Source organism: Mus caroli, unplaced genomic scaffold, assembly GCF_978045245.1.
Source record: "Mus caroli unplaced genomic scaffold, Mus_caroli_1 scaffold_4, whole genome shotgun sequence".
Classification (NCBI taxonomy): Eukaryota; Metazoa; Chordata; class Mammalia; order Rodentia; family Muridae; genus Mus; species Mus caroli.
Window position 1 is genome coordinate 7,769,497 of NW_028227259.1, and position 25,935 is coordinate 7,795,431.

At 40.0% G+C, this 25,935-nt stretch overlaps 1 protein-coding gene across 3 annotated transcripts in view; it reads left to right on the top strand.

The window, feature by feature from the left end:
• Window positions 1-25,935, top strand: part of Reln (reelin) — a 444,727-nt gene that overhangs the window by 242,116 nt on the left and 176,676 nt on the right. For all 3 annotated transcript variants that reach the window (XM_021163945.3, XM_085836457.1, XM_085836458.1), the window contains exon 11: window positions 7,437-7,582. In XM_021163945.3, coding sequence (XP_021019604.1) covers window positions 7,437-7,582 — 146 coding nt within the window. The remainder of the gene's footprint in view (window positions 1-7,436; window positions 7,583-25,935) is intronic.

The following is a 25,935-nucleotide window of genomic DNA, read 5'->3' on the forward strand; positions in this document are numbered from 1 at the left end:
CCCACGTCAGAACTGTAGCTGGTTTCTCAGTGTCTGACATCACCCCTAAATGTTGTTAATTCTCACAAATAGCTGAATCATGAGTGGAGAAGAAAAGTCGTGTCCAAATTAAAAAACATATAAATGAATTTGGATGAAAAATTTCAAATCTTAATGGAAGTTGAGGCTAATGAGGAAAAAATGACTTTTTGACAATGGTGAAAGGAGAAATCAAGGAGGCGCCAGATCATTTTCAAACCTGTCTTTTGGAAATAAAACCCCCTGGAAGCAAGGCTTTCCTGATACCATGCCTGGCTTGTCTTCTGTATAGCATTCCATTCAGTACCCTGGGAAAATGGCTCAATGGCTCCCTTCACAATTTTGCTTACAAGCACAATTAGGAAGCAATCAGGTTTGCTTGGCAAAGAAAAAAAAATATATGCTTTGCAGGTTGCTGTAGTACAAACTGTTTAGCGTGGGACTTGTGTTCTGGGTTCCTAATGAGGATAAACCTGAGCGCAGTAAGACCTGTGGCCAGCCATGTTCCCATGCCTCCTTCCATTAGGAGTCTGAATGATAACTATGATTTCCTGGCTGGATTCCAGCTTGGTTAATTGCATGCTGTCTACTCAGATTCCCTCTGCTTTGGGGTGCGCTTCACTCCGGACTGTGCTGCTCTTATTATTGTGTTCCCCCAAGAGGTGGGTACACATTACAAAATGCGCCAGAATATAATTTGTTAAGCTAATAAGAGTACTTTGGGGATGAAGGGTTAAATGTGGTAGTGTGGGTTTCACAATCTCCCCCCACTGAGGTTTATTTGTATAGTAATTAATATGGAATAGCATCAGTGAAATGTGGACATGAGCCAGGTCACTGGAACAACAGTGGCAATAACATAGAAACACCTAATTTTGATAAATTCGACAGAAGATAAGCATTCAGACAAATCCCCAGAGCCTCGTGTTCCTTTTGTGTTTGTCCTGTTTTGTTTGGGATTGAAACTGACAATTCTAATTGCTGATTAGGCTAACACAGTATTCAATAAGGAAATTTTATCTTTCCTCTGTATGGTAACTTCTCCATCATCTTTGTATGAGTCACAACTCCTAACAAAATAACTTGTGTGGTAGCATGATTAATTAATTAAAGAAATAGAACAAAAATGAAGGAAAGATTCGTATGTGTGGATTCCTAATATTGCTATCTTTACATATATTCCCTATGGTCTCTCATCTATCCCTTATAATTACCCCCATTTCGAAGATGAGGAAGCAAGGGCTCCAACATCTCAAAAGGCTTTAAGTTGTGAAGCCAATCCTGTTTTATTATGAACTTGGCTTTTCCATGCCAAGCTATGCTGTAGCCTCCTGCGTTGTGCCTGGTATCCTGTCCTTAATTTGAGAAGACAAGTACGAAAACCTAACACTGTGAAAATCAAGATCACCAAAGAGGAGGCTAACAACTGTCCGTGGAATTTCACATGGTTATCCCTCCTCTGGTTACTCCAGTTCCAATCTGTCACTATTTCCATTTCAGAGCTGATAGTATTGCGAAGTAATTATACACTTGTCACAAAGTATACCAAAAGTTGAACCTTTGTAAATCCTAGTGCAGTGTGGTTCAACTGTGAATGTTTAATGATCCCAGAAAATAATGAGAAAAAAAACCCCCACTCTTTAAGCTCCCTAAAGTCCACACGCCAGGGTTGACTATTGTGCTGAGGAAAGGAAATGCTCTCCTGCACCTGGACTCTATTCACAGCCAAATTTGCAGGTTTGTAACTGGCATTCAATTACCTAGAAATCAAATGTGTGGAAAAATAATAGAAATTTATTTTGTCTCATGAGAAAAAATAATTGTTTTCTTCCTATTAGGAATTCTTTCTGTTTGTGGGGATGAAGTCTAAATCTTTAAAGAACACTGAACCCAAAGGAAGAAAATATGTGATAAAGTTATAGCGTCTAGGTAACAAAAGGCTTTGGAAACACGATGTGCAGGCCAGCCCGTCAGCTCCCACCACACAGCACCTCTTACTTTCATACGCAACTTCATATGCCAGTATATTTTATTCCCAGCCAGACAGTGGCTAATTTACGGCTCTGCCAACAATGCCATTTTAATTAATTTTATTCATCTTATTTCTCTTTCCTCTGTTCCTCATATCTCATCTGTTTGCATTGCCTAGATTTTAATTAAAAATCTTCTCCTCTCTAAGGAGCAATCTGAAGTGGCAAAAATAATCACTTAAAATATTACAGTCATTAAAAAATTGGCTGTGGTGGAAGCCATGCATTTTCAATTTTCCTACAAATGATGTTTTAGCTTCCTTTTAAAGCACACTTTGTATCTGAATTGTCTGCCACCAGCCAGCTTGGCTATCAAAAATGGTCTTCCAGCTGGGTGGGCTGAGTGACAACTTCTTAATGGAGGAAATGGATGGCTCTCTGCTCATGTGGAGGGAACAGCGCACCAGGCAGATTTCTTTCCATCTGCCACTGGCCCTCTACAAGCTGGCGTTGCCCCGACGCCCAGCGGACCCCTCTCAGCAAAGAGGGCATTGTCAAGAAGCGAGTTGTAAGGCTGAAGACCCCTAAAAGAATCATCAGGGTAGTCCGGCCCTAGAGAGATAATATTAAGAGTTGCTCTGGTGTTCTTTCTGAAGGCCTAATTAAACAACAGTGGAGGTGATTTAAGTACGTTTTACAAGTACAGAGGTGAAGTCATTAACCTTTTCCGCAGAGTAGAGGGAGCAAGCTTAGAAAATGCTAACCTGAATTGTGGCCAAGGACATGTTATATTGAGGAATTTGCACTGATGTTTCCTGTTGATGCTTTTCTGAACGGCAATTTTTTGTCCTTTAGTTACCCTGTGTTCTGCTTGTCAAATAAAGGAAATCCATTTAGTAGCAAACAGAGAAATACTGTTTTATTGACTGAAAAAAAAACATATTAAAGACATGGGGATATCAAAGTTAGAGATCTGTTGTACTTAAGTATATGTGGTTTACCAATGCCAAACTAATGAAACAAGTAATTAAAGCAATAATTGATGGCACATTGGAAGGTCTAAATCAGAAAAATAGAACTAGCCATAGACTTTATGCCTTGTTTAGCCCAAATACATGTTCAGCTACCTTATGTTGGTTTATTGAAGTTGTTTAGGTTTCTAATTGTTAATTCCTACAAGTGAAGTGAGTTTGAATTGCTGTTGAACAAAAACAGCTGGGTATTAAAATTGAGAACAATTTTCTGAAACTCTTCATAGTTTGGATTTTGGTGTCATTCAATGCAAGTTCTTCTGTTATGAAAAACGACATTTGTCATCCCCTATCCTTGAGTTTATATCTGTTAGGAGAATATTTGGTAATTGTCCAAAATGTGGAGGGCTTTTAAACTAATTGATGATTTTATCTGCTATAATAATGTGTGAAGGTTTGCAGTATTTTTTTTATTACATTTTATTGTAAGGCCTATTCTTGTACAATTTTCTAAAGGTTTTAATTCAATCTGAGGAATTTTAATAACCATTATAGTGAGAAACAAAAACTGTATTTATTCTATTTCCCTACTAGTTACTGCTAAGACTGAAATACATTAGTGCATGTCTTTTAAGAGCACGTGTTCAGAGATATTATTGATATTTGGAAATTTAAAAAGAACTGCTTTGAATCTCTGAACTTCTCACAAGCTCTCAAGAGAGCATGTATTATTGACTCCATTCTGTATTCATTGTGCAAAGCTGAGGTCTTCAGAGACACAATGGCTTGTGCCAGCCCTTGGCCGTCAGGTAGAGGAAATGTGCCTTCCAACCCCAACCTCCAGAACCCGTGAGGATGCATACAGACTGGAGCTTTCTTTCTTTATCACCTTGGTAGTTTATGGTTCCCACTAGTATGTTCTTCCAGCCTTGACTTCCTTGATCCTTCATTAATTGAGTCAGATTGGAGGGAGAAGTTCACACAGCCCTTGAGCAAGCAGACCCAGGATTCTCTGCAGAGGTGTAGAAACACACGATAAGCTCAGGAATTGTCTCCCATGGAGTCATCTAGGCTTCAGTCCTTAGTTTGGAGAGTTTCTAGGAACCCAGGTTGACTTCAAAGCATTGCTTTTCAGTGGCTCAAACTCCCCTTGTAATCAATTTCAAGATCGTCAAATAAGAACACAACACTAGCCTGGTTCCCTACCCAGGACTCATATGCACAAGCCTGTATGTGACTCATATGCACAAGCCTGTATATGACCACCTTCTTAGAAGGAAGGGGGCTCAGTATGTTATTGTCTCCGGTAACTTAGGAATTCATCACTTGGCATAACCATAAGGACATTGACTCGTTTGAGAGAGAAGAGATGAGTTTACTATTTAAAGCTGGCAGGATTATTCAAAGGCCAAGACTAGAAGCTGACATACAGAGCTTTCTCCTCTGTTTGATCTGAGTTCTGGTGTATTGAGTATTATTACCTACTGAGAATTGATTGGTTACCTACTCTGTGAATTGGTTAGAAGAAAACAAAAGAGATTTTAAAACTTCATTAAAATGATACCATTCTGTCTCTCACAGAAACTTCTTGAAGACATATTAAACTGGTTTTGTAGCCTACTAATGTGAAAATTGGCTGATAGTCATGTAAGTGAATATTAATTCACTCAGGCAACTATTTTCACACTTGTTATGGTGAATATTATTTGTTTTTCACATGCTGGCAAGTGTGTGGTTACCGTGATAGAATGTATCCTTGATACTAACTTTCAATAGTTACACAGCTGTTAATGATATGCTCAGCCACTGGAAGGGCCTTTGCAATATGCTTTCAGCTTTCTGTTAAACCAGTTTACTTTGTGAAAGTAGTTAGCAATAAGCTACCAGATTTTATTTATTTGATTTTTTTTTTTTTTTTTTTTTTTTTTTTTTGGTTTTTCGAGACAGGGTTTCTCTGTATAGCCCTGGCTGTCCTGGAACTCACTTTGTAGACCAGGCTGGCCTCGAACTCAGAAATCCACCTGCCTCTGCCTCCGGAGTGCTGGGATTACAGGCGTGCCACACCACGCCCGGCTACCAGATTTTATAATGACTTTATGTTTTACAAAAAAATCTGTCTCAGATAAGCTTCAAATGTGCATCAAGTATATTAATAATAAGGTTTGGAAGGGCAGAAAAAAATTACCTAGAGTTTAAATTATTAACAAAAATTCATGAAGCAAATGAAACCAACATTTAAGTTCATAAATGGATGTCTGGCCAGAAATGACAAAGGCTATCAGGTGATCCATTCTTTAATTGTACAAACATCTCATTCAAATTATAATGTAAATGACATACAGAGGTATTTTGTGTGCTATTTCCTGGGATTATTGCCATTCCTGTTGATGTCTGACTCTGCACTAGGTTCAGGTATCCACAGGCCACAGTTGGTCAGGCTTCTGACTTCGAGGAAAATCATGAAGGCCCATAACTAAGACTCAGTGGGTTGTTTTAGAAAAATGACCCTTGCTGTTCTTGTTAGCACTGGTTCTCTCTCAGGTGGGCATAGTGAAGAAATCTTTAAAATTTATCATCTATTGACAGTTTCTGTTTACTGTGAAAGGAGCTAAGTTCTACCTTTCGATCAATATGCCTGTGCATATCACATAAAATGAGTTAAGTTTAATATCCATGAATAATCTGTATTCATTGCATGTGAAGAAACATCTCAAGCAGTCAGCGCATGCCACATGTTAAGTATTATCTAATATGATGACGGCCCAGAAGACTTCCATATGTCTTAGCACTGTAAAGGACCTCCTTAAGATCCTGTGCTGCTGTTCTCTTGAACTTCTGAAAACTACTTACTAGTCCAGTTCAGTAGCAAATCTATTACAACCCTCTTGGTTTTACCAGCTATAGCCAGTTTATATTCTGGAAAACATTGCTAAAACAACTGAGTCAGGGTTCCTGATATACTTGTTATGACCTGGGCAGCCAGTCTCCAACCTAATTCTCAAATTAGGCCAATGTAACATCTTTGTAATTTTTTTTTCTTTTGGTTAGTTGGCTTTCATTTTTAAATGCTTATTTCTATTTTTTAATTAAAATGTAATTACATTATTTCCCCCTATTCTACCTCCAAGCCTTTGCATGTAATACCCTCCACCATGCCCAAAAATTCATGGCCTCTGGCCTGTTTTCTCTAGACTCATCTTCTCTAATTGTTTTACACACACACACACACACACACACACACAGACACACACACCCCTAGATATATAAGTACAGTTGGCCTAGTTTATGTACTATTTGTGTGCAGAGAATTTCAAGACTGACTACTTGGTGTTGGATGGACAGCTGGGGCCTCTTCCTTAGGGCGGACTAATTCCCTCCACTCTCAGCATCCCTCGGTTTCTGTAGTTCTTTGTCTGTGCTTGGCGCCCTGTGTGATTTCCCTTTCTAATAACATGACTGTTGGTATTGTCCTTGTTCTGGTCTTGGTTATGCATTTGTGGTTTAAGGACTTCATGAGTGTAGTTCCCCTGTCTTTTGTGGGAGTCTCACAGTAGATATCCTGTTTGCCTGGCTGTTACAGTCCTTCCAACCCTCTTCCAAGGTCCTCCCAAGGCTAAGGTGCAGGAGTTGTACTGTAGATGGCTCATCTGGGGTTGTGTGTAGACAGATCTGCTGGGGTTGTGCTGTAGATGAATCAGCTGGGGTTGTGTGTGCTGAAAACAGCCAAAATGAAAACTTCTAATTTTGAGGAGACATTCATTTTACTCGGCTCTAGATTGCCTGTCTTGTCTTTGACCATTCACGTCAAGCTGAGAAACACATGCTGAAAGATAATCGCAGAAACGCTTTCTTTCTCTTGCAAGTGCTCTGTCAGAGAGTAGCAGAGTTTGCGGTTCTCAGGCCTCTCACTGAAATGGTCATGCACCTCTCAGTTCTGGTCAGAAACTTTTGCTGAAATCTGGCTGTGAGAATACGGCCTGGCAGAGATGACTGTGACCTTTTCAGCATCCCGTGTTTTGATTAGCTGGCTGTTCTACTCATACTCCATTTACAGACAAATTGTGAAAGACTTGAATGGCAAGTCAGAACTGTATGGAATATTGAAAAGGTCACTATGATTTAGCCTACAACCAGAGAATTAAATACACGGCAAGTCATGATCAGACTTAGGTCTCACAACAAGGGCTGTGGTGTCGATGGGATATTATTCCAATTAAAACATTCTTGTCTCATACTAAAGGCTGAAATGGCAAAGCTCAAATGCCCTCTTGACTTCTTTTGTGTGATGACTTAATAAGTTAGAAAGAAATTATAATTGAATTAAGCAAGGCAAAAAGGAGGTAACAAGCCCTTTTGATTTGCGAGTCCATCGAGAAGGAATGATGTAATGACTTCCCTGAAAACTCTAATTATACATGAGTAAAACAGACACAAAACCAATTCAACAGCCACCCCATGCTCTCTATTTTATCTACAGCATAGCTGTCAGTCAGATGGGAACTCCATTTATTTCCATGGAAATGAAGGCAGCGAGTTCAATTTTGCCACCACCCGGGATGTAGATCTTTCTACAGAGGATATTCAAGAGCAGTGGTCAGAAGAATTTGAGAGCCAGCCCACAGGGTAAGTAATTGTTATCTCCCATGCTGTGTATACCGCCTACCCTTGTTCCAGTAGGCACGGTTTATGCATATTGTGAAATGGCAAAAGGATGCTTAAATCACCACTGATGGTTTCTGCCACAGACAAGCCAGAAGGGGGACACTTACCCTAAAGGTTTTCATCAGGTGCTTTTATGAATATTTTTAAACTTGTGATTATAAATACTTCATAACTTTATACATATATATCCCATATTATTTAGCTTTTACTAGGAAAAATTTTTTTAGGTATTTAGAATTCAAAATCTTTCCACCCCTATTATACTGAGATTTTGTTTCTCCTCCTGGGGACTGAGATTTATTTTTATTGAAATGTGGTTTTGATCCATAAAAGGCTATTTAGGGAATATAATTTGTCTTTGAGAGATAATGTAAAGGAGCTATTTGGGACTGAGGTTGGAGGGTGGGAGACCTGAAGCACTAGGGGCGGTCTGTGTTTTCTGTAAGTTTTCTTCTGTCTGCCTTGTCCTGGGACCTGAAGGCCTGTGATCACATCCTAGGTGAGTAGTACTTTCACAAGCTCCAGTTTGTCACCATGAAAGTGTGGGGGCGAGAGTTTGGATCCTCGGAGCCACATCAAAGCCACCCATACAGAGCTGGAATCTCAAGTCACAGGACTTCTGGGGTGGGGGTTGGGAATGGGAAACAAAGACTGAAAAAGCCCTGGATGCTTGCCTAGCATGTAAAGTGGGAAAACAGCAGAGCCCCTGTCTCCAACAAGATAGAACATGGGGCCTGATACCCTAGATTGACCACTGACTTCTGTATGTGACCATGGTACATTCATACCTCCACATACATGTATGCATGTGCGCATGGACACACACACACACACACGTACATGCACATGTACCACACACACACCAGATACATGTGCACGCAGAGAGAGGGAGAGAGACTTGGAATTTAAAGGGATGAGGAGGATGAGGAAGAAGAATCCTGAGTTCCAAGCCAGCCTGGGCTATGTAGGAAAGTCCTATATTAAGAGAAAAAGCTCAAAACAAAAAAAACTTCCAAACAATGAAGCAAACAATATTTATAGAAAGAAATTGCAGAAAGTTTCTAGCTCTCACCAGGACTTTCCTTTTAAGTTCAATATGTAAGGAGCTGGATGTTTGCAGCAGCTTGGCCGATGGGCATGTCCGCGGGAGTGGTCTTGATTGTTGACGGATATAGAAAATTGTAACCTATGGTAGGTAGCTCATTCCCTGGCAGAGTTCTGGAACATTGTAAGAGCAGAGCAAGCTAGCTGTGGGTAAGCAAGGAGGCGTGCATGCGTTTGTTTGCCTCTGTTCCTGACTGGATGCAGTATGGCTGGCTGCTTTAACTTCCCTGAATGATGGTGGCCTGTAACATGCAGTTACAACCAGGTAACCTTCTCTTTCCTGAGTTGCTTTTTGTCAATCATAGTAACAGAATAAAAGGAAAAAATAGAAAAGGAATTGATTTGATATTTAAAGAAACCAACCTACTTTAGAAAATGTAATAGATATTTATATATATAAAACATACTTATACTTTTCATATATTTTATATATAATATATAAATATGTAGTTATACATAACATTTTCATATATTTATATGGTAGATTTATATGTAAACCTATATGTATAAACAATATAAATATAGATTTATATGTATGTAAATATATACAAACATGTATATGTATTTTATATGTGTATGTGTGTATATGTGTGTGTGTATATATATATGTATATATATACATATATATATGTATATATATATATATATGTTCTGATTACAGATCAGACATTTCACTCTAATGAAATACTAATATTGCCAGAGAGTTTTTGGCTAAAACAAAAAGCATCCTCACAAGAAAAGAAGCCACTTACGGTTGGGTTGGGTTCTATGGTATTAAAGGACCATGAGAAGAAGACTCAGCTTTTCTGCGTCTAGGCTGAAATGATGGTTTAATGCAGTGCCAGATGCTGTTTTTGTTGGTCTAGTAAAGAATACTGATAAAGTTATTTTTATTAGAGCTCCAGGAAAAAATCTTTTCACAAAGTCAAACTGTATGGAGCATCTTATATATAGCATGAGAGGCAACAAAGAAAAGCACTGGTTATGAGCACTTGGGACGTCCCTTCTCTGCCAAGTGCAGAGCATGTTTGTCTCAGTCTTCCCTTCAACCACAACTATCCAGGAACAATTTACCAGTAGAGGGCTCCCTACTAGAGGTAGCAGGTAGCTAGTAAACCTTCTGTGTATTATAGTGACTGAGTTGGTTGCATTCTAAAACTTTTAGAAAAAATCCTAATTAAATATTTAGCATAGATACATATTCATCCTTTTCACCTGATTTCCTTCCATAGGAATTAAAGAGAGTTAAAGAACATGTTGCCCTAATAATATGTCCAAACTATTTTGTATGAATAACCAGGGTGGAAAGAAAATCCAAGACAGTGTTTTCAGAAACCACTTCCCCAGCTGCCTGTATTTTCATACTAGAATCGAAACATTTGATCTCACATCAGAAGGATGTGGACATGTGAGCCTTGCCCATCACTGGGATGTCCCAGGGCGCGTGAGTCTTGCACATCATGAGTGGGTGGGTGAGCCTTGCATATCATGAACATGTGAGCCTTGCACATAACTGGGCTATCTAGTGCTGATGGGTTTGTTTGTTTGTTTGTTTGTTTGTTTTTTAAGTAGAAAGTTAAAGGGTTTTTTCTTGGAGGGGGGATGTTGGGTTTTTTTCTAAAGAAGATACATCTGTTACTTCAGGGAGGGGAATGCTGTAATAGATACATTGATAATTTATGTGAGCCTTTCTGAACTTCGGCTTAACCTTACACACACATCATTTAATTAGCAGCTATAATATCTCTCCCAGCTAAGGCTCAGTGCGAAGGAACTAGGGAGAATGGCAGGTGGCCGCGAAATGGAATTTGTAGATATGCCTTGTGCCCTTATATGCTTGTACTATGTAAATACCTTTTGAAGATATTTTATTGTTATCCATGACAGTATGTCCATGACAAAGTAGAAATCTGCAAATTAATAACTATTAAAATTTTTAATCAATATAACATGGTCCTGTCTTCACCACCTGCCCCAAATCCTTGTTCCAAGTCCTTGAAAATTACAGAAAATGAGCAAGGAAATCTCTGTTGAGTGAGAAAACAGTAAGGTATCTCTCTAAGTGGGCTAGAAATTATGAAAGATTTGGGGGGACAGAGACTGTAGGGATGAGCAGGAGCCTGGGATCTGAGAAGCAGGGGGGAGGGGGACAACTACAGGTCAAATTCACCTTGAATAAGGCACATCCTATGTGGCACCCCAGCTTTGCTCCAGGTATGGGTCCTGGGTTAGGGTGTAGCTCTGAGTCACAGCTGTAGGGACTGGTGAGTGACTTCAAAGCCAGGCTTCTTCCTCCAGAAAGCAACAGCAAATGTGGATGTCTGGGACTGAGCTTCTGAGCAATGCATGTCCATGACAGTCCTCACCCACAGTGCCTCACCTACCAGGCAGCTGGAATTTTTACACTGACAACTCAAGTATAGCTAGTAGTTTCAACAAATGATATAGAATATCCAAACACGATTAATAAAACACAACAACTTTAAATAAAAATATTCATCTAAAGAGCTAAAAGTTTAGGTGAAATATCAGAATGAATGAATATAGACAATCTCAGAAGCATATCTGTTATCCTCAGAGGGATGAGGGAACATACGGCATTTGTGAAACCAGAAGATGAGAAATATACATATATATATATATATATATATATATATATATATATGAGATGGCTGAAACAAACTTACTGTATTTCCCTCAATTATAAATATATGTCTAGTTCAAAAACAAATTAGTAAACTGGATATTTTAATCTCAAGTCCTGTATCACATATAACACAAAAGAATTTAGAAGGCTGGGGTGATGGCTCAGTTGATAAAGTGCTTGCCAAATATGCACGAAGGCCTGAGATTTCTCCCCAACGCCCATGTTTAAAAGTCAGGCATGGAGGCACACACTTGTGATCCCAGTGTTGGAAGAGAAAGGTTGAAAACGGGAGTATCCCTGGAGTTTGCTAAGGAGTCACCCTAGACCATCAGCAAGCTCCAGGTCTCAGTGAAAGACCCAGTGTCGCTCCTAAGGAGCAACACTCAAGTTTGACCCAGCCTACATATATGCACATGCATGCACAGGTACATGTGTACATGTGTGAACTCACAGCATGCACACACATAAAGGATGCAAATATGTTTTTTTATATATTGGAAATGTGCTATTTTTAACCTTAAAACAGTATACAGAACATAGTTCAACCACATGACTATCAAAACAGCAACAGTCTTCTCCTCCCACCACGGACCTATGGGTTCCATAATCATGGATTTTAACCATATTTACAGTACCGAGCTTAAATTCCTTTATAAGCAGCAGATCTTAAATCTCATCAAGAGAGGTGTGGGCTACACTCATCCTCAATGTTGTCACTCTTACATCAGTGTGGCAGTATGGTATTATAGCATTCAGGATCTAGACTGGATTAGATCTTGATATCCCAACACTATAAAAGCAAGCCAACAAGAAAAGAGTTTCTCCGTCACTTTGAGACTGATCCCTCTCTGCCATTCAACCAAAGTATGTGGCGTCATCAGTCGTAATTGTACCATTCAGTAACCAACCAAGAGAAATTGCAATACATGATGCATAAACAATTGAACATATTAAAACATGTTTTAAAGACATACAAGATGCTCAGAAAGATCCCGATGACCGGTTACATGCTGTTAGAGAGCACTGCTGCCTCCAGCCTATCCTTAATTTGGTCTGCATCTGAATGTTACTTGCATGACAATAGAATTGCTTTAGATTTAAAAAAAAAAAAAAACCCTAACACTAATTTTAAAATGTCTTTTAAAAATGTGCTAAAATTGAATAGAAACTCTAGCAGTGTAAGAGACACAGAGAGATAAAACACCGATTTTCTTTCTGCTGAGCGTCTCCACACACTTGATTGTTTCAGTAATAACATGTTACATACCATATCAGCCATAATTGTTAGTCTCGTAATTCTACTAAAAAATGAAATAAAAATAAAACACTCTTGTAGTTTTTAAAAACCTTCTGAACCACATTTTATCTTATTTCCAGACCAGCAGAATGGTGTTGTGCTTTAAAGGAGAAATTGAAGATACTTTACTAAGACTCTGGAGTGTCCCAGTTAGTATGTGCTGGCTGCTAAGCAGCCTCTAGGCTAGGCTGTTATTGTTGTGCAGTGAGAAAACTGAGTGTCTTCTACCCATAGTGGGACCAGCGTCCCACATCAGGGTTATTCCAGACGGGTATGCTTAAAACATGGGGCATATCATCAAAACATGGAATAAAATTAAATGTGAGAAAACATGGGAAAGAGGTGAAGAGGAGTCTCTGGATGCAGGGCATGCTGGGAAGCCTCCAGCCAGGGCTCCTCACTTCCTCCCTCCTATGACTGAAGGACAGAGGGAGAAATCCATAAGGCATAAAGGCAAGAAAGCACACACCTTGCTAGACTTCAGAGGACCCCCTACTGGAGATAAAGCTCATGAATATAAATGAAGGTGGAAGGGTCTCCACCAGTGCCACATCCCTCATTAAATATCAGAGGCTGGATCCCAAACGGGCCTTACCAATGAAATGAACGTTTTCAATCTCTGAAAACGCATATGAGGTTTACGAAGCATATAGATTTGGTAAATACAGACTCTTTGAACCAGCCTTTGTTCTGTGTCCTAGAGCACACCTAACATTTCTATCTGTGGGTGATTTAATTTAGCCTGAAGAGTAAAGCAAATTTTCGTACACAATATGAAATGTTCCATTCCTTTAGAGTTCTGTTTGCAATATTGGTAGGGAAACATCTGACTGACATATTAAACTGCTATTTACCTGCCTATAATGAAATCATTTGAATTTTTATTCTGAGTTTAAAACCAGAGCTGTTTCTTCTTTTCCTTTGCTTTTCTCTGAAGTTTTTGTTTGCCAAAACAGACGTGTGAGGTCAAGTTCACAGTTCCCTGTGGATCCCCATTTCTTGCTGTTAAAACCTTGGCAAACGTTCTTCAGAGACTTTCCTATTCACTTACCAAAGGCATCTCCCGAGATAACATAGCAACACATTATAAAATTCTCTTAACTGGTAACTATATTAATCATTTCAAAAAATATCAGATACCAGCTTTTAACTAACCCTTGCTGTAGATGAAGAACACTGTAACAAGCATTGTTGTGGACTTATTTAAGTATTTATGAATGACAAATTCCTAAACTATAAAAGGATATATATGAGTACTTACACACACACACACACACACACACACACACACACACATATATGCATTGTGTAATTTCAGTTGACAAACTTCCCTCCAGAAACTGTATCGTTCTAGAAATTACCTGGGCGTGAACGGATTAAAAGATAAGGAATCCTAACAAAGCATCCTAGGACAGCTGATGCAGCCAGTAGCCATCCAGCTAAGACACCACACCGCTTCAGACTGCTTTTGCTACCTAGACCATGTTTCTTTGTGACACACAAAGACACTCTTATTTTAAAGCTATAAATTAAATATTATTGCGACCTTAGTATTTCAGAAGAACAAGGTTGTCTTGGGGCATTTTATTGATTGGAAACTTGTTTTCTTTCCTTCGTCATCTCTCTCTCTATTTGTAATAAATAATAGATATGAATATATTTATAATAAATAAGATAGGGCCTTTTATTTTATAATTAGTCATAAAGGAGTAAATATAAATTGGAATGTGGTAGAGAGCTCGCCCCTAGGCAGATGTTCCTTCAGATGCAGTTCACATGGAGCAGAACTGCATTTCCTCAGGGAAAGCCATTTAAAGCACAGAGAATCAATAGTCCTGTGGAGGGAACTTGCTGTGCCATCCAAGAAACTGCTCAAATGGTACAACTCTTCAGGTGGCTCTGCTGGACTCTCTCGTCGGTTTCGTTATAATTTCATTTCATGTAATTATTTCAATGGGAGAAAGTCAGAGCTATGTCATTTCTTAACTAGAAATGACCACAGTTTGGAGACAGGGCTCCACATCCCTCCATAGCCTTTGCCCTCCAGCACTCTTGACTGGTTTGTACAAACTCGTGAAAGAATGAGCATGTGCTCCACAGGCTCCTGATAAATTGTAAACAAACATAGATAATCTATTCAGAGCAATAAATGTTTATAAAAGGTTTTATCCATAAAACTGAGAAAAGCACATGGCTTCCTTCATAATTCTGTTCAAAGTAGACAGAACTGCCCATGCCATTTGATTATAAATATTTGGGTATCAAAGAGATTAATTTCACTTTTGCTATCTAACAGCTGTTTTTAGTAAGAGGAATAAAAACTAATTTAAAGTAAATTAAAGAAGTTAGGCTTAAAATAAAAATTGAAAGTCTATATACAATCTGAATTATAGCATTGTTTGTGGTCAAAGTTGTAAAACTAACTCATGAGAAAAGCACCGGGGCAGCTAGGGCGCAGGGTCGGCTGACACTCGCCAGCTACCCACAACACCCGCCACAGGATCTTAAGACTTCTGGTGAGTGGAACACAGCTTCTGCTCCAATCCAATTGCGCGCGGGACCTGAGACTGCATTAGTTAGGGAAGCAGAAACCGGCCTGAGTAGGGCCACAGGCCTCATCCGGCCGGATCAGCGCCGGGGTACTGCCAGCTACCCACGACCCCCGCCACAGGATTTTGGGACTGCTGGTGAGTGGAACACAGCTTCTGCTCCAGTCCAATCACGCGGGACCTGAGACTGCTCTGGTTGGGGAGAGAGAAATCCGGCCTACATAGGGCCACAAGCCTCTTCCGGTCAGAAAAGCACCTGGGCAGCTAGGGCGCAGGGTCGGCTGACACTCGCCAGCTACCCACAACACCCGCCACAGGATCTTAAGACTTCTGGTGAGTAGAACACAGCTTCTGCTCCAATCCAATTGCGCGCGGGACCAGAGACTGCATTAGTTAGGGAAGCAGAAAACCCGCCTGAGTAGGACCACAGGCCTCTTCCGGCTGGACCAGCACCGGGGTACCGCCAGCAACCCACGACCCCCGCCACAGGATCTTGAGACTGCTGGTGAGTGGAACACAGCTTCTGCTCCAATCTTTAAACAGTGACAACGATAACAACTAACCCCAGAGATTACCAGATGGCGAAAGGTAAACGTAATAATCTTACTAACAGAAACCAAGACCACTCACCATCATCAGAACACAGCACCCCCACTTCACCCAGTTCAGGGCACCCCAACACACCGGAAAAGCTAGACACGGATCTAAAAGCATATCTCATGATGATGGTAGAGGACATCAAGAAGGACTTTAATAACTCACTTAAAGAATTACAGGAGAACATGGCTAAAGAGTTACAAGTCCTTAAAGAAAAACAGGATAACACAATCAAACAGGTAGAAGTCCTTAAAGAAAAACAGGATAACACAATCGAATAGGTAGAAGTCCTTAAAGAAAAACAGGAAAACACATCCAAACAGATGATGGAAATGAACAAAACCATACTAGACCTAAAAAGGGAAGTAGACACAATAAAGAAAACCCAAAATGAGGCAACACTGGAGATAGAAACCCTAGGAAAGAAATCTGGAACCATAGATACGAGCATCAGCAACAGAATACAAGAGATGGAAGAGAGAATCTCAGGTGCAGAAGATTCCATAGAGAACATCGGCACAACAATCAAGGAAAATGTAAAATGCAAAAAGATCCTAACTCAAAACATCCAAGAAATACAGGACACAATGAGAAGACCAAACCTATGGATAATAGGAGTGGATGAGAATGAAGATTTTCAACTCAAAGGACCAGCAAACATCTTCAACAAAATTATAGAAGAAAACTTCCCAAATCTAAAGAAAGAGATGCCCATGAACATACAAGAAGCCTACAGAACTCCAAATAGACTGGACCAGAAAAGAAATACCTCCCGACACATAATAATCAGAACAACAAATGCTCTAAATAAAGATAGAATACTAAAAGCAGTAAGAGAAAAAGGCCAAGTAACATATAAAGGCAAGCCTATCAGAATTACACCAGATTTTTCACCAGAGACTATGAAAGCCAGAAGATCCTGGACGGATGTTCTACAGACACTAAAAGAACACAAATTCCAGCCCAGGCTACTATACCCAGCCAAACTCTCAATTAACATAGATGGAGAAACCAAAGTATTCCACGACAAAACCAAATTCACACATTATCTCTCCACGAATCCAGCCCTTCAAAGGATAATAACAGAAAAAAACCAATACAAGGACAGGAACCACGCCCTAGAAACAACAAGAAGGTAATCCCTCAACAAACCTAAAAGAAGACAGCCACAAGAACAGAATGCCAACTTTAACAACAAAAATAACAGGAAACAACAATTACTTTTCTTTAATATCTCTTAATATCAATGGACTCAACTCCCCGATAAAAAGACATAGACTAACAAACTGGCTACACAAACAAGACCCAACATTTTGCTGCTTACAGGAAACTCATCTCAGAGAAAAAGATAGACACTACCTCAGAATGAAAGGCTGGAAAACAATTTTCCAAGCAAATGGTATGAAGAAACAAGCTGGAGTAGCCATTCTAATATCTGATAAGATTGACTTCCAACCCAAAGTCATTAAAAAAGACAGGGAGTGACACTTCATACTCATCAAAGGTAAAATCCTCCAAGAGGAAATATCAATCCTGAATATCTATGCTCCAAATACAAAGGCAGCCACATTCATTAAAGAAACTTTAGTAAATCTCAAAGCACACATTGCACCTCATACAATAATAGTGGGAGACTTCAACACACCACTTTCACCAATGGACAGATCATGGAAACAGAAACTAAACAGGGACACAGAGAAACTAAGAGAAATTATGAATCAAATGGATCTGGCAGATATCTACAGAACATTCTATCCTAAAACAAAAGGATATACCTTCTTCTCAGCACCTCATGGCACCTTCTCCAAAATTGACCACATAATTGGTCACAAAACAGGCCTCAACAGATACAAAAATATTGAAATTGTCCCATGCATCCTATCAGATCACCATGGACTAAAGCTGATCTTCAATAACAAAATAAATAATAGAAAGCCAACCTTCACGTGGAAACTGAACAACACTCTTCTCAATGATACCTTGGTCAAGGAAAGAATAAAGAAAGAAATTAAGGACTTTATAGAGTTCAATGAAAATGAAGCCACAACATACCCAAACTTATGGGACGCAATGAAAGCATTTCTAAGAGGAAAACTCATAGCTCTGAGTGCCTCCAAAAGGAAACTAGAGAGAGCACACATTAGCAGCTTGACAACACACCTAAAAGCACTAGAACAAAAGGAAGCAAATTCACCCAAGAGGAGTAGACGGCAGGAAATAATCAAACTCAGGGGTGAAATCAACCAAGTGGAAACAAGAAAAACTATTCAAAGAATCAACCAATCAAGGAGCTGGTTCTTTGAGAAAATCAACAAGATAGATAAACCCTTAGCCAGACTCACTAGAGGGCACAGGGAAAGCATCCTAATTAACAAAATCAGAAATGAAAAAGGAGACATAACAACAGATCCTGAAGACATCCAAAACACCATCAGATCCTTCTACCAAAGGCTATACTCAACAAAACTGGAGAACCTGGATGAAATGGAGAAGTTCCTAGACAGATACCAGGTACCAAAGTTGAATCAAGATCAGGTTAATGATCTAAACAGCCCTATATCCCCCAAAGAAATAGAAGCAGCCATTAATAGTCTCCCAACTAAAAAAAGCCCAGGACCAGATGGGTTTAGTGCAGAGTTCTATCAGACCTTCAAAGAAGATCTAATCCCAGTTCTTCACAAACTATTCCACAAAATAGAAACAGAAGGTACTCTACCCAACTCATTCTATGAAGCCACAATTACTCTGATACCTAAACCACAAAAAGACCCAACAAAGATAGAAAACTTCAGACCAATATCCCTTATGAATATTGATGCAAAAATCCTCAATAAAGTTCTTGCTAACCGAATCCAAGAACACATCAAAACAATCATCCATCCTGACCAAGTAGGTTTCATCCCAGGGATGCAGGGATGGTTCAATATATGGAAATCCATCAGCGTAATCCAGTATATAAACAAACTCAAAGACAAAAACCACATGGTCATCTCGTTAGATGCGGAAAAAGCATTTGACAAGATCCAACACCCATTCATGATAAAAGTCTTGGAAAGATCAGGAATTCAAGGCCCATACCTAAACATGATAAAAGCAATCTACAGCAAACCAGTAGCCAACATCAAAGTAAATGGTGAGAAGCTTGAAGCAATCCCTCTAAAATCAGGGACTAGACAAGGCTGTCCACTTTCTCCATACCTATTCAACATTGTACTTGAAGTCCTAGCCAGAGCAATTCGACAACAAAAGGAGATCAAAGGGATACAAATTGGAAAAGATGAAGTCAAAATATCACTTTTTGCAGATGATATGATAGTATATATAAGTGACCCTAAAAATTCCACCAGAGAACTCCTAAGCCTGACAAACAGCTTCGGTGAAGTAGCTGGATATAAAATTAACTCAAACAAATCAATGGCCTTTCTCTACACAAAGGATAAACAGGCTGAGAAAGAAATTAAGGAAACAACACCCTTCTCAATAGTTACAAATAATATAAAATATCTTGGCGTGACTCTAACTAAGGAAGTGAAAGATCTGTATAATAAAAACTTCAAGTCTCTGAAGAAAGAAATTATAGAAGATCTCAGAAGATGGAAAGATCTCCCATGCTCATGGATTGGCAGGATCAGCATTGTAAAAATGGCTATCTTGCCAAAAGCAATCTACAGATTCAATGCAATCCCCATCAAAATTCCAAATCAATTCTTCAACGAATTAGAAAGTGCAATCTGCAAATTCATCTGGAATAACAAAAAACCTAGGATAGCAAAAACTCTTCTCAAGGATAAAAGAACCTCTGGTGGAATCACCATGCCGGACCTAAAGCTCTACTACAGAGCAATTGTGATAAAAACTGCATGGTACTGGTATAGTGACAGACAAATAGACCAACGGAATAGAATTGAAGACCCAGAAATGAACCCACACACCTACGGTCACTTGATCTTCGACAAGGGAGCTAAAAACATCCAGTGGAAGAAAGACAGCATTTTCAACAAATGGTGCTGGCACAACTGGTTGTTCACATGTAGAAGAATGCTAATCGATCCATTCCTATCTCCTTGTACTAAGGTCAAGTCTAAGTGGATCAAGGAACTTCACATAAAACCAGAGACACTGAAACTTATAGAGGAGAAAGTGGGGAAAAGCCTTGAAGATATGGGCACAGGGGAAAAATTCCTGAATAGAACAGTAATGGCTTGTGCTGTAAGATCGAGAATTGACAAGTGGGACCTCATGAAACTACAAAGCTTCTGCAAGGCTAAAGACACCATCAATAAGACAAAAAAACCACCAAGAGATTGGGAAAGGATCTTCACCTATCCTAAATCAGATAAGGGACTAATATCCAATATATATATAAAGAACTCAAGAAGGTGGACTCCAGAAAGTCAAATAACCCCATTAAAAAATGGGGCTCAGAACTGAACAAAGAATTCTCACCTGAGGAATACCGAATGGCAGAGAAACACCTGAAAAAATGTTCAACATCCTTAATCATCAGGGAAATGCAAATCAAAACAACCCTGAGATTCCACCTCACACCAGTCAGAATGGCTAAGATCAAAAATTCAGGTGACAGCAGATGCTGGCGAGGATGTGGAGAAAGAGGAACACTCCTCCATTGTTGGTGGGATTGCAAGCTTGTACAACCACTCTGGAAATCAGTCTGGCGGTTCCTCAGAAAATTGGACATAGTACTACCGGAGGATCCAGCAATACCTCTCCTGGGCATATATCCAGAAGATGTCCCAACCGGTAAAAAGGACACATGCTCCACTATGTTCATAGCAGCCCTATTTATAATAGCCAGAAGCTGGAAAGAACCCAGATGTCCCTCAACAGAGGAATGGATACAGAAATTATGGTACATTTACACAATGGAGTACTACTCAGCTATTAAAAAGAATGAATTTATGAAACTCCTAGCCAAATGGATGGACCTGGAGGGCATCATCTTGAGTGAAGTAACACAATCACAAAAGAACTCACACAATATGTATTCACTGATAAGTGGATATTAGCCCAAAACTTAGGATACCCAAGATATAAGATACAATTTGCTAAACGCATGAAACTCAAGAAGAATGAAGACCAAAGTGTGGACACTGTGCACCTTCTTAGAATTGGGAACAAAACACCCAGGGAAGGAGTTACAGAGACAAAGTTCGTAGCTGTGATGAAAGGATGGACCATTTAGAGACTGCCGTATCCAGGGATCCATCCCATAATCAGCTTCTAAACACTGACACCATTGCATACACTAGCAAGATTTTGCTGAAAGGACCCAAATATAGCTGTCTCTTGTGAGACGATGCCGGGGCCTAGCAAACACAGGAGTGGATGTTCACAGTCAGCTATTGGATGTATCACAGGGCTCCCAATGGAGAAGCTAGAGAAAGTACCCAAGGAGCTAAAGGGATCTGCAACCCTATTGTTGGAACAACATGATGTACTAACCAGAACCCCGGAGCTCTTGTCTCTAGCTGCATATGTATCGAAAGATGGCCTAGTCGGCCATCAATGGAAAGAGAGGCCCATTGGACTTGCAAACTTTATATGCCCCAATATAGGGGAATGCCAGGGCCAAAAGAATGGGAATGGGTGGGTAGGGAAGTGGGGGGGGCGCTATGGGGGACTTTTGGGATAGCATTGGAAATGTAATTGAAGAAAATATGTAATAAAAATATTAAAAATCAAAAAAAAAACTAACTCATGTAGATTACCCTAGAAAAGTAATTCATTTACAACTGATAGCTAAGAGAAAGTGGCTATTGAATACTTTTCTCATACTAATGAAAAGTTAGTTCTCTCAGTCTGTGACAGTTCCATCCTTTCCAATTCAACTTTTCATTTAAAAATACCCTAAAGCACAACATATATCTAAACAGAGTTATCATCTGCATCATTTATAACTTAAACTTGCTGTGTGGATTGGCAGGCTGAGTGGTTTAATTGGGATAAATGGAGCATGTAAAAGACCAATGAAGCAGTGTGGAGTCTTCGCATATACATCACATGAAGCTCCTGCTTAATTTACAAGTGAACCATTATCATCAAGAGCTATTTCGAAAAGTTACTTGTGTGCTGTGAATGATTGACATAATCTGTTAACACATGCAGAGATGGAGGAAGGCAGGGAGCAAGGTGGGGGAGGTTTCCTAAGATTTAAGTCTGTTATAAAATTGAATGGGGCCAACAAGATGGCTCAGCATCATGTGATGCCTTGACTGACCACCTGAGTTTACTCCCCAGAGAGCTCACATGATCTGTCCTTGGACCTCCACACATGTGTGTCATGGCACGCATGCACACATGGTCAGTAAATAAGCCTGAAGAGTTACATGAATCATCCTGGCATGGTTAGAAGTATAACTATGATAACCACAAACTAAGAAACAGACTCCATGGTAGAACAAAATCGACAGTTAGCCTCAAACAAACTGCTTAACACGTGCACCCTACTTCTCCATTTTGACATGTTTTTATGTGACTAATAAAGGACCAAAAATAAGTACTAGAGAAATGAGAATCTAAATACCCAGTGAATATTTAAAACCATCCACAAAGGTATGAGATTAGGCTTCTCATAAAATAAACCATAAAGTCCCTAAAGTTGCATGTATACTTATACATAATTTTCTGTTGTTGCTTGACTTTTGATACAAGTCTCACTATGTAGCCAAGGCTAGCTTAGAATTTACTATGTAGCCCAGATGTCCTCCTCAGGCCTTTGACTCCCAAGCTCTGGGATTACAAGCCTGTGCTACTTTGCCAAGTAATGCAATGCACTTTTAAATAATTCAGCTGCTTTTTTTGGAGTCTGTTGCCAGTGTGTGGAACTGCAGTTGTACCGTGTGTATGTTTAATGTCAGCAAAATCACTTCCCTTCGTGGTCTTTGGGAGCAGAAGGCATCAGTCAACCACACTGGAGGAATGCCGTGAATGGGGTAAAGGTAGCACACGTTCTTTTTCACTAGGATGCTTCCACATTGTATCTGAGATGGCTGTCATGTGATTGACGTCTACAGAGTTCCAGCAATTTGTTTCCCTTATAGAATTTAATGAAACTGGTGTTCCTCTGTGGAGAGATGAGGGTGGAACTTAAATACGTTACTTAGATATGGTTTTCAGATCCCTTCCGGTCAGTGCCAGCACCAGGTCACCTTGGACGCAGAGTCGGCAGACACCTCCAAGGTCCCTAGAGGACTCTCCACGCGATCTTAGGACCATCAGTGAGTGAAACACAACTTCTGTTCCATTCCAATCGTGCAGGACCTGAGACAGCATTAGGGAAGCAGAAAACCCAGCCTGACCAGGGTCACAAATCCCTTCCAGTAGGCACCAGCACCTGGTCACCTTGGGCGCTGAGTTGGTGGACACCCCCAAGGTCCCTAGAGGACAGTTTCTGAGGCAGACCCCTTTTAGGGCTCCAGACACCCAGGCACCTTCCCTGCCAGAGGAGAGGTGTTCGCCCCACCTGGGAGGGCTTTTTCGGAGCACCTGGGGGAGCCATCTTGCTTCCCGGATCCCTCTGAGACTAGTCTGCACAGGTGAGAGTGAGGACTACAGAAACTAACATCTTCTGAGACAGGCCCTGTTTCAGGCCTTCATCTTCTGCCAGGAGGCAGGTCCAAACGCCAGATATCTGTGCAGCTTCCCTGCAAGAGGAGAGCTTGCCTGCAGAGAGTGCTCTGACCACTGAAACTCAGGAGAGAGCTAGTCTCCCAGGTCTGCTGATAGAGGCTAACATAATCACCTAAGGAACAAGCTCTAACCAGAGACAACTATAACAACTAACTCCAGAGATTACCAGATGGCGAAAGGCAAACATAAGAATCTTACTAACAGAAACCAAGACCACTCACCATCATCAGAATGCAGCACTCCCACCTCACCCAGTCCTGGACACCCCAACACACCCGAAACGCTAGACCCGGATTTAAAAGCATATCTCATGATGATTGATGGTAGAGGACATCAAGAAGGACTTTAATAACTCAGTTAAAGAAATAAAGGAGAACACTGCTAAAGAGTTACAAGTCCTTAAAGAAAAACAGGAAAACACAACCAAAGAAGTAGAAGTCCTTAAAGAAAAACAGGAAAACACATCCAAACAGGTGATGGAAATGAACAAAACCATACTAGATCTAAAAAGGGAAGTAGATACAATAAAGAAAACGCAAAGTGAGGCAACGCTGGAGATAGAAACCCTAGGAAAGAATCTGCAAAACGCATGAAACTCAAGAAGAATGAAGACCAAAGTGTGGACACTGTGCACCTTCTTAGAATTGGGAACAAAACACCCATGGAAGGAGTTACAGAGACAAAGTTTGGAGCTGAGACGAAAGGATGGACCATCTAGAGACTGCCATACCCGGGGATCCATCCCATAATCAGCCTTTAAACGCTGACACCATTGCATACACTAGCAAGATTTTGCTGAAAGGACCCAGATATAGCTGTCTCTTGTGAGACTATGCCGGGGCCTAGCAAACACAGAAGAGGATGCTCACAGTCAGCTATTGGATGGATCACAGGGCCTCCAATGGAGGAGCTAGAGAAAGTACCCAAGGAACTAAAGGGATCTGCAATCCTATAGGTGGAACAACATTATGAACTAACCAGCACTCCCCAGAGCTCGTGTCTCTAGCTGCATATGTAGCAGAAGATGGCCTAGTCGGCCATCAGTGGAAAGAGAGTACCATTGGTCTTGCAAACTTTATATGCCTCAGTACAGGTGAACGTCGGGGCCAAGAAGTGGGAGTGGGTGGGTAGGGGAGTGCGGGGAGGGTATGGGGGACTTTTGGGATAGCATTGGAAATGTGAATGAAGAAAATACCTAATAAAAATTAATTAATTTTAAAAAATATATGGTTTTTAACATCTCAAAACCGATGGGAGGAATTATGATTGATAACCATTATAATTTTCTAGAAGGCAACATGCTATACCTTAAGAGAGCCATTAATATTCAATAACTAGTAAATTTTTGCCTTCTGGTTTACAAAATTGCCTACTTTTAATAATATGTATTTTAATATATTATATATTGATATATTATTTTATGTTGACTAATTATTACAGTGTTATATATAATTTGTATGTTTTATTGTATAACATATATCTAAATAATTAATGTTTTATACAATCTGGAATTATATACAATTAATGTATAATAACATAATTATAGTATACTTTAGTTTGAGTGAGAGAGAGAGAGAGAGACGTAGAGGGAGCATTATATGACTAAGTGTCATTTTAGTCATTTTGGGACAGAATTGTTAATGGTGCTGGAACGCTTGTTATCTATCTATGAAAAGAAAGTTGGATCTCAGCTTTATTCCTCACCTTCAAATGAATTTCAAATAAATTACATTTATGTAAATGTGAAAATTAAATTTTAAACTTTAAACAAAAAGTGCAAGGGAATATCTCTGTAACCTTGGGGCAAGGATTCATGCCTGGCAAATACAGAAGTGGATGCTCACAGTCAGCTAGTGGATGGATCACAGGGCCCCCAATGGAGGAGCTAGAGAAAGTACCCAAGGAGCTAAAGAGATCTGCAACCCTATAGGTGGAACAACAATATGAACTAACCAGTACCCCAGAGCTCGTGTCTCTAGCTGCATATGTAGCAGAGGATGGCCTGGTCTGCCATCAGTGGAAAGAGATGCCCATTGGTCTTGCAAACTTCATATGCCTCAGTACAGGGGAACACCAGGTCCAAGAAGTGAGAGTGGGTGGGTAGGGGAGCATGGCAGGGGGATGGTATAGGGAACTTTCGGGATAGCATTTGAAATTTGAAATGTATATAAAGAAAATACCTAATTTTAAAAAGTGAAAAAAAAAATAAGGGAACTGGGCTGAATACACAGCTCAGTTAGTTGGTAGAGTGCTTGCCCAGAAAACCTAGAAGCCTGGGCTCAGTCCCAGCACCACAGGGACCTGGTATGGCGCTTCTCACCTGTAACCCCAGCACCAAGGTAGTCCAAGGCCTTTCCCATATATATCGTCAGCTTGAGGGGCCATGTGGGTCTAAAGGAAATACTCAGAATAAACAAATGAATACATAAATAAACAAACTTGTGAAAATATAAAAAAAATAGAATGAATG